The following is an 18,975-nucleotide window of genomic DNA, read 5'->3' on the forward strand; positions in this document are numbered from 1 at the left end:
CACCAAGAAAATACACATGGAAAGAAGTTATAAATTTATGAATTCAGTAATATTTAAAAGTATTTACATACACATGAAAACTAGTCACATATTTATGTGGGAGGCAGTTGAATGTAGCAGTTTATTCATCAGTTTCACAAACATTTCTTTGAGAGCAGACTGTGTATGCCAGGCCTGGAACTAGGTGCTGGGAATCAAATAGTGACCAAAACACACCAGGTCCCTGTGTTTAAGCTGATGCTTCAAGGCAACGGGTCTGGGCCAAGAGACCAACAATCACATTTACACTGCAATGCTGCTGCGGGTTTTAGATGCTGTGGGGCTAGGGTCCTGGAACTTCCTAGAGCAGGGGTCTCAAACTCAATTCAGCATGTGGGCCGCAGAGCAAGATCACAGCCGTTCGGCGGGCCGCACTAGGTCTACAAAAGGCAACTGTTACGCAACACTTTTCTCACTGCAGTTGAAAACAAAAAAAAATCAGTACAACAAGCACAATCGTACATGCAGTTTACTCAGTGTCACAAAACGACCAGAAACTGTAGTTCGCATCACAACTGCTGTTAACTAAGCTAATATCTAGCTAGGATGCTAGAGAAATGAAAAATACAAGTAGGCCCCTAGGCTTACTTAATTTTATCCAAAATATTTTGAACTTCGTGGATTAGTCTGCGGGCCGCACAAAATTGTTCGGCGGGCCGCGAGTTTGAGACCCCTGTTCTAGAGCAAGGGCATTTTTCTCCTTGGATCCAAACAGCGATCGTCAGTTATCCAGAGGGGACAATCCCTGCTCCAGGCAGCGTGCTCCAGAGGGGATCCCTACCTGTTCCGCCCACACTTGATATTAGAATTTTGACTTCCATCGTCATAGTCATGATTCATATGTTTTAGACCCCTGTGGGAGAAACTACCCGTATTTCCCAAGTATAAGACACACCTTTTCCGAAAAATTTGGGGTCTAAAAATTGAATGCATTTTATACAGTATGAGTAGATTTTCATTTAAAAAGTGTGGCATTTCAAATGCCGTAGATGGAACTGAGGATGAGGAATACTAGACAGTGATTTGTTATCAGATACAGATGAGGATAAGTTAATGGATGGGAGTTTTGACAGTGATGAGGAATTGTATAAATTTTATGATGAATAAAACCTGAGTTCAATAACATTATGTAATACATTCTTTTTTTTTAAATTTCAGGCCTCAAAATTAAGGTGCGTCTTATACACGGGAGTGTCTTATACATGGGGAAATACGGTACTAATTTTCTCTCCAGTCTCTTCTTTAGTTGACCTAGAATTCTTATTTGTTTGCTTGGGCATATGATTGCCTTACATGAAGATAGCATTTCTCATCATCACTTGTGTGGCCATATGACTAAGTTTTGGTCAATGGAATGCACAGAGAAATGGTGTGTGCAACTTTTGGAAAGTCCTTTTTTGCTCTTTGCTTTTTATTTTTTCTGACTGGAATATACACGTGATGGGTGGAGCTTTGGCAGTCATCGTAGACCATGAACTGGAAACCGCTTAAAATATGAGACAATGGGATGGAAGGAACTTGGGTCCCGTACCTTCCTGGGACTATCTACCTCCAGACTTATTTTTCACAAGAGAACAAGAAATTTCTATCTTATTTAAGCCATAGTTATCTTGTTGTTTTTTTTTAACCTAATGTAGTTAAACCTAATATGAATTGAAATAGCTTCCCTCTTAAAATAAGCATTGATGTGGATTTATGCATTTAGATCTTTGTAAAGTGCCTAATATCTGTCCAATATGCTTCCTTCTCTTTAAATTCACTAGAGTTAAGTTATCTTGTTTTGAGCCTTGAGCCCTGGCTGATAATGTCTGTCTCTAAGTTCTGCCCTTGGGTCTGCAAACAGGGTATGCCGATGCTTTTAGGGTTAAAATGCCCGTTCAAACAAAGCTAGTATAAGTGTACCACAGAGAAGTCTGAACTCTCTTGGGAATTTGGAGATTATTTTTACTAAGGTGTACTCTACCCTTTTTTCCTGTGGGTTTGAGAACATGCTGTGCTTTCCTAGGGCCCATGAACCCCTCAGCAGCACTGGAGGTGAGAGCGGGTTCTCACTGCAGGGCACTCTGAGTGGGGCCACGGAGAGGGAGCAGCCCCTGCCTTTCCTTCCAGCTTCGCCCGCTGCCCCTGCCTCAGACTTTGGAGTCCAGGATCACCTACCTCCTCAGAGCAGGCTGTGCAGCTATGCTATCCCCAGTGCTTAGGTGGCCTTTTCAGAACTGCCCATGTTTTCTTCCCTGGGCACCGCGGGCACCTCCCTGCTCACCGCAGAGCCCTGCACAGGCTGTGGGACGTAAGGGTCAGAGAGCCCCTTCCTTTAACCAGACTCCAGCCGTACCACGTGCCAGGTGCTGCCTGGGGCCTCCGGCCAGGTGGGACAGGATGCCGGGCAGGCCCTTCATAGGCCTTTCTTATGTCTGGTGCGAGTGTGTATGTGTGTGTGTGTTGGGGATGAAGTTAATTTACAGTAATCTTTCTTGTAACCAAAAGGTAACCCATCCAGCAACTGCAGGACTGAAAACCAATCCTCTATTTTCGGCACAAATCAATGAAGTAGAAGGGGATTTTCCAGCTGCCATTTCATCTCTTTTTTCTTTTCAGTTTTCTCTCTTCTCTAACTTGTGCCTTGTGTTGCTCTCTTCTGTTCTCCAAGGACTAAGGGAGGCTCAATCCTCAGCGTTTGGCTTCTGGGATGCCAGGACGGCAGGTGGATCAGTGGCCCTGGGCGCCTACACTGCCTTCTGTAATTCCCATTTTGGACAAGAAGTAGACACACCTGGCCTGCCAGGCTCACATCTGGTTCATCCCGCGGAAGCCGAAGTGGCTGAGAGTCCAGTTGTTCTTACGATGTTTGGTTTTAGACAATTCAGTTTTTCAGAGAGTAGGGCACATCTGTGGGCCCACTCAGACGCCGAGTCACCGGTGATGGCGGGGGGATGGGCCACCAGGGCTGTGGAGGGCCGGGGAAGGCCCGTTTGGTTTCACAGGGCCCCGCTCGGATTTAGGAGGGGCCCAGAAGAGAACCAGATTTCGCTCCCCGGTACCCCACCCAGCGGCTGGTTTGGTGCAGACAGGGGGATACCATCGCCACATTCAAAGCCCAAACTGTGAAAGAAACACAGGTTGGGAGCCAGACAGATCCGGTTTTCAATACGAATCTACCCCTGTGATGGTGGGCAAGTGTTTCGGAGCTTTGGGGTCCTCACCTGTGACATTTTAAAATGGTGATTACGCTGCTTTCCCAGGCTGGAGTTTAGCGCGAAGGCGAGGACCCGGCACCGGGCGTCCCAGAGGGAGGCGGAGCCAGAGGCCGGAGCGGGCGTTTTCGTGCTGCCCCAACCCTCCTGCAGCCCGGAGGCTGGGCTGCAGGGGCCGGGCGCACGGTGAGGCGGCAAGCTGGGGCACTGGCTGGAGGCCTTTTGTCCAGGATAGGCTTGTCTGGGACCAGGTTCCCAGTCCGGTGCTCTGTTTATCCCAGACTGGGCACAAGAGAGAGGAAGGGAGAAGTCGGGGAGAGGCAGTGCACGCTTCCCCTGGAGGACCCAAGGTGGCTGGTAGGAGTGGCCTCCCTACCTGGCACTGGAGACCACAGATGACCGACTGCTATCAATCCATGTTGCCTGCACACTCTCCTCTGTGTGTGGACTCATATGTGCCCAGGAACCTTAGACTCATGACCTGGTAGGTTGCCATCCAACCTAACGACATCATTGATTTTTTTTTTTTCAGCTTTGCTCATTTTTAGTACTTAGTTTAACATGTATCACTATACAGAAAATAATATAACAATTGTCATTTAACCATATTAACATTCACCATATACATGTTTTTAGGTTTCTGTTTTTAAAAAAAGAAATAAAACATTCTTTCTAAAGTTTGTCCCTTCTTCCCAGTCCTGCTGTCATCGTCCCAGAAGTAAATGTTATCTTGAAGCTGGTGGTTAGCCTTCCCAGGCATAACTTAGTAGTACCTTTATGACATACTACAGTATTGCTTTGTGAGTTTTTACGTGATTGAAATTGTATAATACTTTACAAACCTATTTACAATTTGCTTTTTTACCCACTCTATTTTTTATGACACATCTGTGACACTATTTGTAGCTCTGAATCATTTCTTTCAATGGCTGGATGGCATTTTATCTCATTAATACAATGTGGTTTATTTGGCCATTTCCCTGTTCATGGACAACTTGTTTCCAATTTTCGATAGTACAAAAAAAAGGGGGGGCCCATGGAAGTGAAATTGATGGATTCTGCTCCATGACAGTTTCAACTTTACTAGGAATAGTCAAATTATTCTCTTAATTCTCTCATTTACATCACCACAAGCAATGGCAATAAGTATTTGTTTCCTCAGGATCTTGCCATCACTGGGTATTATCAGATTTGTTTTCCTAAATAAAATGTAGCAACACTGGTTTGTTAATTACAACCACCTCCCTCATCTAGCCCCATGGTACCTATCATATTGTAGTATAGTCATTTGAGTTAGTCAACCCCATGGACCACTCATTTGTGACAAAGGTTTCTGATCATTCCTTTTTGTGTCACCCAGCATGGTGAATGGCAACATGCACACAGTAACTGTTCTGTACATGTATGGTGGCTTCAACCTAAAGAATGAAGAGATCAAAGAACAGAATGGTTAGGGAAGATTTAGTCTAGGAGTAGAAACAAGATTGGTCAAAGAACCAAAGCCTTCAAACACTCCTGAAGAGAGTCAACCAATGGGACCATTTTGGAAGACACTTGACAGTATCTGCTAAAGTTGTGTATGCCTTATGACCTGTTAATTCCACTCCCAATAGAGATGTGTGCATATGGGCACTAAAAAGCATGCCCTGGACTGTTCTCAGCAGCGCTATTTTAAAAGCTCCAAACTGGCAACTGCCCAAATGCTGACTCAGAGTAGAATAGTGAAATATTGATGGGAATGAATGCTCTGTAGCTGCATGTAGCAGTACGGAAGACCCATGTAATGTGATGTTGAGCAAAAGATGCCGAACCTCAAGGAGCACATGTGGTATGACTCCATTAACTTGAAGATCAAAATCATGCAAAACTAATCTAGTGTAGAAATTGTGATGCTTTTGTAGGAAGTGGGTACTGACTGCAAAAAGGTACAGGAGTGCTGAAAACGTTTTATTTATCTTGTATTGAGGTAAAAGGTACATATGATGAAATTCAATTCAATTTTTTTATTTTTTTGTATTTTTCTGAAGTTGGAATCGGGAAGGCAGTCAGACAGACTCCCGCATGCGCCCAACTGGGATCCACCTGGCATGCCCACCAGGGGGCGATGCTCTGCCCATCTGGGGTGTTGCTCTGTTGCAACCAGAGCCATTCTAGCACCTGAGGCAGAGGCCATAGAGCCATCCCCAGCACCCGGGCCAACTTTCTCCAATGGAGTCTTGTCTGCGGGAGGGGAAGAGAGAGACAGAGAGGAAGGAGAGGGGGAGGGGTGGAGAAGCAGATGGGCGCTTCTCCTGTGTGCCTTGGCCGGGAATCGAACCCGGGACTCCTGCATGCCAGGCTGATGCTCTACCACTGAGGCAACTGGCCAGGGCCAGAAATTCAATTTTTTAAGTGCACAATTCAATGAATTTTTTTCTTCTTGTCCAAGTGAGAAGAGGGGAGATAGAGAGACAGACTCTTGCATGGACCCCAGCTAGGATCTACCTGGCAACCTCCATCTGGGGCTGATGCTCTGTCCATCTTGGGCCATGCTCACAACTGAGCTATTTTTAGCACCTGAGGTAGAGGCTCCACAGAGCCATCCTTAGTGCCTGGGCCCGATACACTTGAACCAATCAAGCCATAGCTGTAGGAGAAGAAGGGAGAGAGAAAGAGAAGGGGGAAAGGGAGGGGTGGAGAAGCAAATGGGCGCTTCTCCTATGTGCCCTGGCCGGGAATCGAACCCGGGTCCCCGCACGCCAGGCCAACGCTCCACCGCTGAGCCAACCGGCCAGGGCAGCTGTTTCCTTTTAAACAGTCTTATCAGTGCTTGCCAGAGCAGCGTTCTGCCACCACAGGATTTAGCATTCCAAAGTCCACACCAAAGACTTGTCTCAGGACAACAGTCTAATTTCTGGCCGTTTTCCTAAAGGGGGGGGGCAATAAAAGAGGGCACAGATAGATGAAGTAAAATGGCACGTTTAGCGGTATTAAATTTTAAAGTGGTCCTTAATATCTGCTACCATTCTCTTTCACTAAGGAATTAAAAGTGTACTTCATTTAGGCTGTTCTCTTCCATGGCCAATAAAATATTTAGCTATGACCTTTGTGAAAAATAAACTTAGCTGCATAGAAAAAAAAAATCTTTTTTATTTTTTAAAAGCCAGGCTTGAAATTTTTATATCCTTTGAGTCATATCCTCGAAGCAATTGGCTGATTAATTCAAGAAATGTTTCTTTCCCAATTCAAACATGACATTTTGAAAATCATCCATGAAGTACATGCTCCAAGAATGAAAGGCTTTTCTGTGTCATTTAAAAGACTTTTTTTTTTTCCATTTTGAAGGCAATTATGAATATCTATAAGGGCACATTTATTACTCCCAGAACAGATAGAAAATTAGCAAAGTCATAAAAATCTTATCCAGCTCTGCTATTGCAGCTGTGTTTCAACTGTTCCTCCCACCTCCAATTTCCTTGTTGTTAAAATGTCTAAGGATGATGCTATTTTTGCCATTACAGTCAAGGAGGGGTCGTCAAACTTTTTGTAAAAACCGCCCACTTTTGCAGTGCTGGTCAACCTGGTCCCTACCGTGCAACCAACAGCGCGGTGATTGGCCCATCATGAAAGCTGGAACGCCCACTAGTGGGCGGTAGGGACCAGGTCTACCAGCACTGCAAAAGTGGGCGGTTTTTATAAAAAGTTTGACGACCCCTGGAAGGTGCTGGTCTATATGCATTGGCTTTCCAAATCTCTACATAGAGATCTAAGAAGAAAAAAAAGTCTGTATCTAAGCTTTGTTCTTCTGGTTCTGGTGGGTTCCACAAAGAGTTGCTAGTCCCATAAATTTGTTCCTGGAAAATGTCTTACCTTATGATCCTAGAGGAGAATGTTCCTCTTCTAATCCCATACAGTAAACCAATACTGAACTTCAGAAAAACAACTGGCTGTATGCTTTCTGCCCTAATTGACACTACTGTATTCGGGGTCTGGACACATGGATGCATGTTTCTGTGTCTACCCACCCAGTAATTACTGAGGCAAGCCTTTAATTAGTATGAAATTGTGCAGGCATAATGGTGACGACCCACACAGTTTTCCATTGGAAATTGTAAATGGATGACAAAGAGAGAAGCCCATCCCTTCTCTTCGCCACACATACTTCCCGAGAAGCTTTTCTGTGAGTCTCCGTACGTCAGGCCGGAATCACTGCTCATGGGGGTGTTGCTCACTGCGGCTCAAAGTGTGGGCAGTAGAGCGGGACTGGTCTGTAGTCAGCAAAAATCAGAAAAGATGTTTAGAAATTTTTAGAGGTGTTTGACAGAGTTATTTTCTATCTGTTGAACTTACTCATAAAGACTGGGGGGTTATTGATTTTTTTTTTTTTTTTTTTTAGTAAAAACACAATGGTACTGAAATTTAATAGAAATCTTATCTTTGGTCAGAATGAGATTCAAGTGACTTTTTTTAGTAGAACTATCACCAGTAGAACCTTATCTCCACATGAGCATAATGACAATAATAATAAGCTTATATCTGAATAGTGCTTAATAAATATTAAAGCATGAAGTGCTGTCTTGGTTTGGAACCTTCCAAAAGCCAATCCGGAGAGAAGGCTCCGAGCAAGTAGCTCATTTGGGAGAGGCAGCCATGAGCAGCAGCAGGGAAGTGGAAATGAAAGACAAGAATGGGAAGGAATCCAGTAAATGGTGGTTTAGCAAGCAGGTGACCGTGCACAACTGGAGTTCAAACCCACTGGGAGCTCTGGGAAAGGCATACAACATGCTTGAGACCTGTCCCGCCTGAGGCGTGAGGAAGCTGGACTACTGATTCATCGTGTTTCTGCCAGTCAACTGTGAAGTTCTGCTGGGGGGGCACTGTTAGCTCCCTGACCCCCCAGTCTGCCCCTGTGCAAGCTGGGTGGACCTCACTGGCCAGAGAAAGCCATCAGGTAAAAACATGTAAGAGCTTCCAATTGAGAGTTAGTCTGGTATACACAGATATGGCAAGTGCCGAGGGTATGTGAAGGCCATCCAAAGCTTCTGCCAATGAGTAAGTAGGCTAGGTGGTCTTCTTTAACTTATAGATAATAAACTAAGGTCCAGTTTAGCACTCTAACACCAAGTAGAAGGCAGTGAAGGGATGAGAAGGATTTCTCCCTTTAATCACCTACTTTGGGCCCATCCAGAGCCCCTTCTGGTAGCTTTCATTTTTGCCTCATGTAATCAGGTAGTTGGGGGCTACTTGTGTGGCAGAGACTGGCTGGGTGCTCACACAGTCCATCTCTGCTTCTTGGGCCTCCCACTAGACTCCATTTCCCAGGCTCCTTTGCAGAAGAGTGTGAACAGATCTGCGACGTTTGAGTGAGAGTGATGTATATTACTTCCTTGCCTCACCTTTGCAAACCCTTATGCTTACTCTCAGAACAGGCTGGAATAGAGATGACCCCTAGCTATCTTAGCGAGGCACACCTTGAGGATGACTGGGACACAGTATGGAAGAAGCTGTGGTCCCTGGGTCACCATTTAGAGGAGAGCCACTGAAAATACTCTAGATTTTCATTGTCGTAAGCCACTGTGATTTTGAGGATTACCTATAATAGTTATTAGCATTACCTTAAATAATGCAACATACACATGTGATCAAATAATTTATTTTTCTTTATATAGTATATCATGATCTCAGATTATGTACTTATTTATTTATCAGCTGTCTACCCTCCAACTGGAACACTTGAATTTGTACACTTCTATATCTTTGGCATCAGGAGCAATGTCTGGCAACTAGTAGATGTTCAATAAATATTTGTGTAGTTACTAAATACCAATGCCCAGCCTTTATTGCAGATGGCACATGACAGACCCTTTCTAGGAACTCCATGTTTCTTATCTTAGTTCATTCTCACAACTGTATGAGGAAACTGAAATGCATAGAGGCTGGTTAACTTACCCAGTGGTACCCCGCAGGCAAGTAAGGGAATAAGGACAGGAAATCAGGCAGTCTGATTCAGCCCTCAAACTCTTATGTCCTCTGCATATTGCCCGCTACCATCTGCCAGGTACAGTGCTAGGAGCTGGGGTTGTAGGAGAGTGTGAGACACAGCACCAGCCTCTGAGGTCTACCCACCAGGCAACAGCATGGGGTTTATGTGCAGTGGGGAAAGCAGACAGGTCTCTGTTCTTGTCTTGGAGCTCTTCTGGTAATGTTGGGCTCTGCTACCTACCTAGTCGGAGCTAAGGCTCAGCCACGGGATCAACTATTCTCTGTGTAATGAGAACAGAGCAGAATACGGAGAAATGAAGACAGATCCTCTGTCTCCAGTGTGAGAAACTAAAAAGGTTGGTGCAGGAACGTTGGTTTGGCAGATTTGAATAAATTGAGCCAAAGGCAGTATGGTAAGTGAGAGTAAAACAAACAAACAAACAAACAAACAAATTCTATAAGTATTGGGAAGAATTAGAAAGAGTATAGAGCAAATGGTTAAGGTTAAGGACATGGGTTTGGTGATAAGACAGAACTGGCTTCAACCAGCTTGTTAGTGTGTTATGACCTTGGGAAAATTTGCTAACCTTGTTGGACTTCTGTAAAATGGATTTAATATGCCTGCCTCCCCTGGTAAAGTGATTAGAGCACACCAGTGTGTGCTCAGGAAAGAGTGGCTGGTATAGGAACTATTCTTTGATCCCTGGGCTTAGGATGGAGAACTACTCCTTCCTGGCCACTGAGCTACAAAGACAGAAATGCTGAGAAGACAATAATCATGGCGGACACAATGGGCTGAAGAGAAAGCGGAGCACTTCCCTCACCTCTCCCTTGCCCTTTCCATGTGCAGCCACTAGAGGGCCTTGGGCATCTGTTTGCCACTATTGGCTTACTCACATATGCTACAAGGGGCTCAGTGGATTACTAGAAATAAGGCTCTTTCCAGGGAGAGGCAAAGGAGCAAAGCATTTGATGAGTGCAGCTGCTAAGGGTTCATATTTACAAGTGCACAAGGGTGGGTGCAAAGAGCCTGCTCTGCTGCAGGCAAACTTTCCATGAGGGAATCAATTACCTGGGGTTACCCTGGGGCTGGCGTGGGGCCCTGTATTGAATGTATTGAGTAAGATAAGGTCTCCTTGTCTTAGGCCATAACCTGAGCAGACCGGTCTGGATTTCGAGGCTCATTCATTGGCTTCCTAGAGCTTTGGGACTGAAAACTAGCTCATCGTGATAGAGACAGATTATAGTTCAGCAAATTTCCTCATGGCACACAGAATGCTAAGGGTGTTCTAACAAGGTGAAGAGCCCAGCTCTCCCCTGCTCCCGATTTACCCTACTTCCCAACTCTCAGTTCTTTGGATCTGATATGAAAAGGCAAATTGCCCATTGGAAACATTCCTCACCCCAGTCCTTCTCACTGTAATCAGAAAAAGCTCTGCTGCCTTTCATCTCTCATTCTAAATTCTTAACAAAAACACTTGTGACATGGCTATATAACTTGCCACTCTTGTTCTTCGGCTCATCACTCTAAACATCCCAGTCTTCGGAAAACACTGAGCTCTTTATTAGTTGCTTGACTTTGTCCATACTGTTTTCTTACTCAAAATGCATTCTCTTTTCCCTTCCACTTCACTGCTTTATGAAATACCAATTCTCCATTAGACCCAACAGGTACATCCCTGATTCCTTTCTCTATTTTCCCATCATAATTTGTGCTTACTCATTAAAAAAAATTTTTTTTTATTGAGAGGTGAGGAAGGAGAAACAGACTTCCACATGTGCCCTGACAGGGATCCACCTGGCATGTCCCCTTTCAGGCAATGCTCTGCCTGTCTGGATTATTGCTCCGTTGCTCGGCAACCGAGCTATTTTAGCACCTGAGGCGAGGCCATGGAGCCATCTCAGTGCCTGAGGCCAACATTGCTCAAACCATGCGAGCCATGGCTGCAGGAGGGAAAGAAGGAGAGATGGGGGGTGGTGTGGAGAAGCAGATGGTCGCTTCTCCTGTGTGCCCTCACCAGGAATCAAACCTGGGACTTCCACATGCCAAGCGAATGCTCTACTGCTGAGCCAACAAGGGCCTGCACTTACTCTTTTTTTTTTGTATTTTTCTGAAATGAGAAGTGGGGAGTCAGAGAGACAGAGTCCCCCATGCGCCTGACCAGATTCCACCTGGCATGCCCGCTAGGGGGCGATGCTCTGCCCATCTGGGCCATTGCTCTGTTGCGACCAGAGCCATTCTAGCTCCTGAGGCAGAGGCCATGAAGCCGTCCTCAGCACTTGGGCCAACTTTGCTCCAATGGAGCTTTGGCTGTGGGAGGGGAAGAGAGAGATAGAGAGAAAGGAGGGGAGGGAGTGGAGAAGCAGATGGGCACTTCTCCTGTGTGACCTGACCAGGGATTGAACCAGGGATTTCCACATGCTGGGCCGATGCTCTACCAGTGAGCCAACTGGCCAGGGTCTGCATTTACTCTTAATCAGAGGTGTTGTTGCTGTACATTTTTCTCTCTCTTCACCACTCAGTTGAACTTCTCTTTTGCTTCATCTCCAGCCTCTGATTGAATACCTGTCCTGACAGGGAACTCACCACCTCAAAGGTAGTACATTTCATTTCAATGAACTTTTTGCAAAAATAGTTTTCCTGGTATTAGAGACCAGATCTGCTTCCCTTATATGTATATAGACCTATTGATTCTCTCTCTACTGATTTAGTTACTTAAAATTCCTTCACATATGAATAAGGCTTCTAATTTTATAATTGGAAATAGATCTCAAATACGTGGATAATTCATTCTAAAGTGTAAATGACTGATAAGTACTTTTCCATAAGAACAAGACTTTATTAGGAGAACCTAAGGGTGGAGTCATTTGGAAAACCAAAGACACCAAGAATATGAAGACACCAAAAATTTGATATAGTAGAAAGAGCCCTGAGCGAGGACATGAAAGATGGATCCTATGTGATTTATTTTATTTGAGCTTTGCTTTTGTCATCTAGAAAAGAAATAATTTACATGATTAATACTGTAATTGCAGAATTTTGTTTGGAAGCAGCCCCACTCACCAGGGCTGTGTTAAGCTTTTGCTCTGGCTTGGTTTTCATAGCTGTTGCTTAGCTCTGGGTGGGCAAAATGTTGTACGTGCGTCCATCAGCTTGATCCTCTTGGAGGCTGAGTTGACACTCCTGGTGCTAAAGATGCGATGACTTATACCACCCACCATCACATCAATCAAAGAGTCTTTTATTACCACCTGGCTGGAACTTTTCTCTGCCCTGCCTCAAAGCCCTGCTTCACCAGAGATATTTATGGTATTCGAGTCATAAATATTTGCAAGTAACACATTTACTGCAGGTAACACATTTTTATTATGATTTTATTATATATTCTCTTTTCCTGGAGTTTTGCAAGTAAAGATTGCATAATAACCAACTCTTTATTTGTCCTAAGTTCCACACTACAGAACTAGGTCATATTACAACTGCTTGATGCACTAGACTCAATGACTCAATAAATACTTTACAAAAATAATGTAGTTTTATTTTCCTTTCTTAAAACATAAAAAATTAGGATTTCCTAGACTTGAGTCCTCCTCCTTCTTTTTATATTTATTTACTGTGACTATATTGGTGGAAAAAAAAGTTATTAAGTTGGTATTAAAATAAAATAGATGAAGTGAGACCCATGTTGTTTTCTCACTTATCTTGCTTTTATTTTTCTTTGGAAAAGTGCTACTCCCTGTTTTTATGTCCGACTTTTCTACAGCCTTCTGGACTTACTAAGACATGAGCAGAAATTCTGCCACTCTGAAGCCTTTAAGTAGGATCAAAGCATTATGCTAATATTGGCCTTTTATTTTAAAGCCTATTTAAAACCTCAGCTTTCACCCTAAAATAGCCATTCCCCAACCCCATCCCGGTCTTAGGCCAGAACATTCTGGATGCTGAGATTTCAGCAAGGTGCCTCATGACTAAATAATATTTGGTTTACGGTGGGGTGGGTGTTTTCTTGTTTTGTATATTTCTATTGAATTATTTTTAAAGAAATCGTCACCAATTTCCTTTCTCTTCCATCTCCCTAAGCCCTGTCTGAACTCTCACAGAAGTGATTAAACAGTTTCACAATGGCAACTCCAGAGAAAAGTTTATGTTTAAGTCACATTCATATTAAATAAGTTATATATAAAAACTTATAATGTTTACAACTTCAGTCTCTTTTCCCCTTTGCTTCTCTAGGAAACACCGGATCTGGGTGTGAATTGAATCCCACCCACTGCGGCTTCCGGGTTCTTCTGGTTTCTTTGTCCTCATCCTCCTTCCCACATCACCCCTAGGAGGAGTTCCAAGGAGGCCCGTGGGCATGTGCAGATGGCAAGGGTGGCTTCAGGTGGTGGTCACTGGGCCCGGTGCACGTCCATAGTGTAATGAGATACTCATGTGGTATATACAAACACACATGAGTACGGATAAGAGGGACTTTGCTCCAGGCGACAGGTCAGTGCAGTGCGTTTGTGTCACAATATCAGTGGTGGTCTCTCTTTAATACTCTCTGGCCTCTTGGAACTGCTTGATGTAATCTTCGTCCGAGGGGCTCTCCGTGCACTTCTGTCCGTTGTTGGGAGGCCGGGCTTCATTATACCTGCTCCAGTCGCCCTTGCAGATAATCCAAGGCAGGACATCCACCTTGTAGTGAAGCTCCGCTGAGAACTCAGTGCTGATGAGGTTGGGTGTCCCCGCCCCTTTGCCCCTGGTGATGAGCTGCATGTTGTCACCATAGCAACAGTGCTGGGCGGCCAGCGTGGTGCTCTCCAGGGACAGCATGGAGCGAATGCAGTACCGGGCGGTGGGCTTGTAGATCTCCAGCTTCTCCTTGGGGCCGCTGGCATCTTTCCAGCGGAAGTCCTTGCGCTTGATGCGGTCGAAGATGTCCGCCGTGCTGTAGGCCACCTCGGTGGGGTAGGAGCAGGGGCAGCTGGGCAGATCATTGATCACCTTGTGCATGTACTTCTTTAAGAACTCGCTTTTGCAGCTCATCCACCTCTCACAGCTGTCCGTGTCTGAAAAAGGTGCCAGCGAAACAGTCTCACCACAGGCAAAACAGACAGCAGGATGACACTGACATCTACCCCTCCCCTCCCAGGGTCAATGCAGCCCCCAGGAGCCACCAGTCCACGCTCACCTCCCTTGGACTTGGGAACTCTGAACTTGACTAATTCTATGCCATCGCTAGAATTAACCATCATTATATAAGCTTCATCTGTTCTATTTTTGGGAAATATCCCTAAGTTAGGTTTTAGTAGGCATCTACCAAAAAAAAAAAAAAAAAAGAAAAAGAAAAGATATTGGGTTATAGGCTTAACCTTAACCCCATTATCACCCATAAGAAAATTAACAGTAACTCAGAGGGCCCTTTTAAATTCCTTCTTTAAACAGATGGGGTAGAAAATTACTCAAAGTAATATTTTTAGGAGTTAAGTTGTATTTCTGACAGTAACTCCAGACCAGTTAAAACTAGAGCTCATGGCCTAACCTCTTAACCTTAAGCACCAAACAGTAATAATCGTTGTATCCTAATTCATATGAAAAGATGCTGGCGGTCCTGCTTTTAGGGAGCTTGACATTTAGGCCTCGAACCAGAAACTGCCCCCAGAGTTGTGTTTGGCCTTTAAAGTATTAAAAATATTGAATTAATCACTAACATTTAAGATTTAGGTGATTCCACTTATTAATGTGGATTTCTGGTTTCATTTGAAAAACCAGAGATGTTTATGCCGGTCCTGCACTGCCTATGGGAACAACTGGCTGAGTGAACAGGCAGAGTGACCACGTGTGTCGATCGAGGTTGAACAACAGAAAGAATCTGGTGTGGATTTCTGGTGGTGGGGATACACTTCCACTGAAGGAGAGGTGACGGGGGAGTAGGTTGCTGGTGTCAGATCATGGAGGTCTTCAATGCAGGCTAGGCTTGCTCAGAGGGCACTACGTAAGCCAGGGGTCCCCAAACTTTTTACACAGGGGGCCAGTTCACTGTCCCTCAGACCGTTGGAGGGCTGGACTATAAAAAAAACTATGAACAAATCCCTATGCACACTGCACATATCTTATTTTAAAGTAAAAAAACAAAACGGGAACAAATACAATATTTAAAATAAAAAACAAGTAAATTTAAATCAACAAACTGACCAGTATCTCAATGGGAACTATGCTCCTCTCACTGACCACCAATGAAATAGGTGCCTCTTTCGGAAATGCAGCGAGGGCTGGATAAATGGCCTCAGGGGGCCGCAGTTTGGGGACCCCTGATGTAAGCACTGAGGATTTTTGAGCAACCATGAGCGATTAATTGAGTTGTACATTAAGATAAGATTCGGTGCTGATATCAATTGTAAGAGTCCAGGGAGGGAACAGCAGGTGTGATCAAGAGTGATGAGAGAAATAAGGCTGCCAGACCTTGGTGGGTTTGAGGGTCAAGGGAAGAAGACATCTAAGATGACTCACCAGTTCTGACCCCGGTGCCCGGGAGGCGGGTGGTGTCATGAGTGAAAATCAAGGGGCCAGGGGCCAGAGGGGCAGGGAGAGGAGGGCAGCTCAGAGGAGAGCTGGGATCCTCTTCAGTGAGACGAGGAAGAGACAGAGGGAGCACCTCTTGGCAGCTCAGCCAGTCCTGGCCTAAGTGAAAAGTGTGGGCTCCAATGCTGGACTGCCAGGGAGCAAACCCCAACGCCACTATTCAGTGGCTCTGTGACCTTGAGCAGGGAATGTTCCCTCACTGTGCTTCAGTTTTCTCCCGTCTGAATTGAAATTGTAAACAGCTCCTGTCTGATTGAGATGAGGATTAAATGGGAGGGAACACGGGAATGCACAGGACAGGGTGTCACGAGCAGGGACACGCAGAGGCAGGCTGCTGTTGGCTGAGTTTTCTGATTCCATCCCTGAGAACCCTTGACTGAGCCATGGAAGAGAGAATGGGGTTCCATCCTGGGAAGTGTGTCTGCAAAGCCAGCAGGGTCTCCTCTAGGGGGAAGGGTCATCAGAAACAAAATCTGGTGCAGCCCCAGAAAACAGCTTTGTATTTTCCCGCCAGTCTGGCAGGTTATCATAATTCATGTACCTATGGGACATCCATTGATTTATTTTTATCTATCAAACTTATATAGATGTTCTTTGTGATCGACATGTTCTAAATGCCTTACAAACATGAGCTCATTTAATTCTACCATAACTCTATAAGGTATGCACTAGTTTCTTATACCATTTTACAGGTCGGGAAACAAAGGCAGTTCTGCATTAAGGAACTTGTTGTGCAGGAAATTTGCTGGGAGAATTGGACCCCATATTAAGAAACTAAAACATTTAAATGAATCCAAGGATGATATAGCAAAGGCAAAAGGAATGTCTGAAATCCTAAATCAACATTTGAATTAAAAATAAAAAATCTTACCAACTTCAAACAGTTTGGTGGCATTAAACTCCTCGCTTCCGGCAAGCAGACTCACTTCGGTGGCCGCTGTCCTGAAGGTATCTTCAATTCCTAAACACAGAAAGGGGCTCATTTTTCTCTAGTTATATGGAAAAAGTCCACCTCCCTCAACACCAATTAAAAAAACAAATACACCTCAACAAAGCCTTTTCTTGTGTTCATTACTACTCCTGGGTAGAAACTTGCCAACAGAGGAAACAGTAAAAAGCAGGTAGCAAAGCCTAAAATATATTAAAACCCCAGATACCATGTGAAGCATGAAATCAGATCCAAATGTGCCTGAAGGGGTCCCGAGAACCTTGCTCACTGGGCTGAGGATTGATGCTTGGGCAGTGGGGATCATATGTTAAGATGGTTGTCTGTCTGGTGGGGTCAGGGTAACAAACTAAACTAGAGGCAGTGGCCAATACCGGTCTAGTGGTCAATACCAGTCTTAATGACTGGGTTAAGTCATTACTAGTTGTGTGACCTTGGGCAAGCCACTTAACCTTTGTGTAACTATTTTCACTTCTGTAAAATGGGGAGAAATAGATGACCTACCACACAGTGTTGAATGAATTAAATGAAGGACATGTCAAGAAAGCATTAAGTAGCAAGTGGTGACAGTTAGCTGATGTTGTTCCTTGAATACGTGTCCAGCTCATTTTGAGGATACAGTAGTCCATAGCTGAGACCAGGTAGCTCCTATTCTGGAACAGTTAGCGTTGTTAAAGATGTCTCAGAATGACTGAACTGGGCTCGTCATTACTTGCTCTGAGGGACTGAACCCAGCTTGCCTCAAACTTCTTGGCTCTCCTCTCCTCTCCAAACTGCCACCCTACCCAGACTTCCTCCACAAACAGGAATCCTGAGCAAGCTGACGCAGTTGAAGCACTCCTAGCTGGAGCGCTTTGGCTACCTGTTAGGCATGACTTGATTTCCTTAGAAGAGGCTCTCTCTGATTACAGGTGAAGCCCCTTGAACTTATTTATAGGGTTGACTTAGAGGAAAAACTTCTACAAGGTGGTCACTGAGGCCGGAGAGACAGACCACCTGGCCCCATGATTCACTCTAATATGGCTGAGAACCAACACACTAAATAAGAAATGAGATCCTGAAAAAAAAAATCCTTTATGTTCCAAGAGAGTCCAGAAAACCTGGAAGAGCCAGGAACAAAGAGGCAGAAAAGATGGAAAGAGGGCTAAGTCAGATGAGAAGAAAAAGTATGAGCAGGGCTGCTGGCCACACTTCTCTCAGTAGTGAGGGAAAATGAGAAGGCGATATTCGAAATGGGTGCCCAGATATCTAAATGGACCATCTCGGGTCTGGATGCCGGCTTTGGAAGAGAAAACTAGAGGCAATCCCCCAATCTCTAACTAAAATGCTATCTGTGTCCAAGTGTGGCTGAGCCTGATCCCCTTCCTCCTGCTGAAGGTGGAACAGTTTAATGGTTAAGAATATGGACTCTGGAATCAGACTGTCTGGGTTTGAATTTCAGAGCGATCACTTGCTGCTTGCATGACTCCACGCAAATTAAGCCTGGTGCCTCAGTTTTTACAACTGTTAAATGGGCACAATACTAAATACCTATTTTGTAAGGCTATTGTGAGGAGTAAACAAAATACTACATATAAAATCTTAGAAATTTGCTTGATGCCGAAATACTCAAAGTTCTACTCTTCATAATCATAATTTTCATTACTTTCATCTTCTTCACATTTATCTTTATTTTCTTTTGCTCATCTTATTTTCATCATTTGCTTTTTCATCTTCTTCATTCTCCTCTTCCTTCTTTGTTTTCTTCCTGGACTGCTTCTTTCCTTCCTTCCCTCCATTATTATTATTATTATTATTATTATTATTATTATTATTATTATCTAATGGTTTATTTCTACCCATCAAATCCCCATGCTACCTGACGTCAACCTCAGCTTCATTCAGAAAATTCTTGCAGGAACAGCATCTTGATATTCGCTCCACTTTCTGAAGTCCCCGCACGGCTGACGGGGCGCCAGGGACTGCGACTTCTGACATTTCAGCCCTGTTTCCCACACACGCCCCTTGGCTAACTTACACATGGCCTATCTGATGGTCCCTTTCTAACCTCGGAAACCCCTTTGCTCCTCCATTTCTCCTTTAAAAAATTTATTATTATTATTGAATTTATTGGGATGACATTGGTCTGCAAAACCATACAGGTTTCAAGTGCACCACTCAGCAAACCAACATCTGCACCCCTTGCCCCTACCAGTGTCTCTTTCTGTCCCTATTGTCCCCATCTCTGCCTACTTCTACGTAGTCCCCACCTCTCTTTCCCTCTGGCC

The 18,975-nt window shown here is 44.5% G+C and overlaps 1 protein-coding gene across 2 annotated transcripts in view; it reads right to left on the reverse strand.

Moving 5' to 3' along the window:
* Nucleotides 1-12,148: 12,148 nt before the first annotated feature.
* Nucleotides 12,149-18,975, reverse strand: part of ISM1 (isthmin 1) — a 71,136-nt gene continuing 64,309 nt past the window's right edge. For both annotated transcript variants that reach the window (XM_066387122.1, XM_066387121.1), the window contains 2 exons: nucleotides 16,634-16,723; nucleotides 12,149-14,249 (listed from right to left, as the gene is read on the reverse strand). In XM_066387122.1, coding sequence (XP_066243219.1) covers nucleotides 13,732-14,249; nucleotides 16,634-16,723 — 608 coding nt within the window. In that variant the 3' untranslated portion in view covers nucleotides 12,149-13,731. The remainder of the gene's footprint in view (nucleotides 14,250-16,633; nucleotides 16,724-18,975) is intronic.

The sequence above is a fragment of the Saccopteryx leptura genome, chromosome 5, assembly GCF_036850995.1.
Source record: "Saccopteryx leptura isolate mSacLep1 chromosome 5, mSacLep1_pri_phased_curated, whole genome shotgun sequence".
Lineage (NCBI taxonomy): Eukaryota > Metazoa > Chordata > Mammalia > Chiroptera > Emballonuridae > Saccopteryx > Saccopteryx leptura.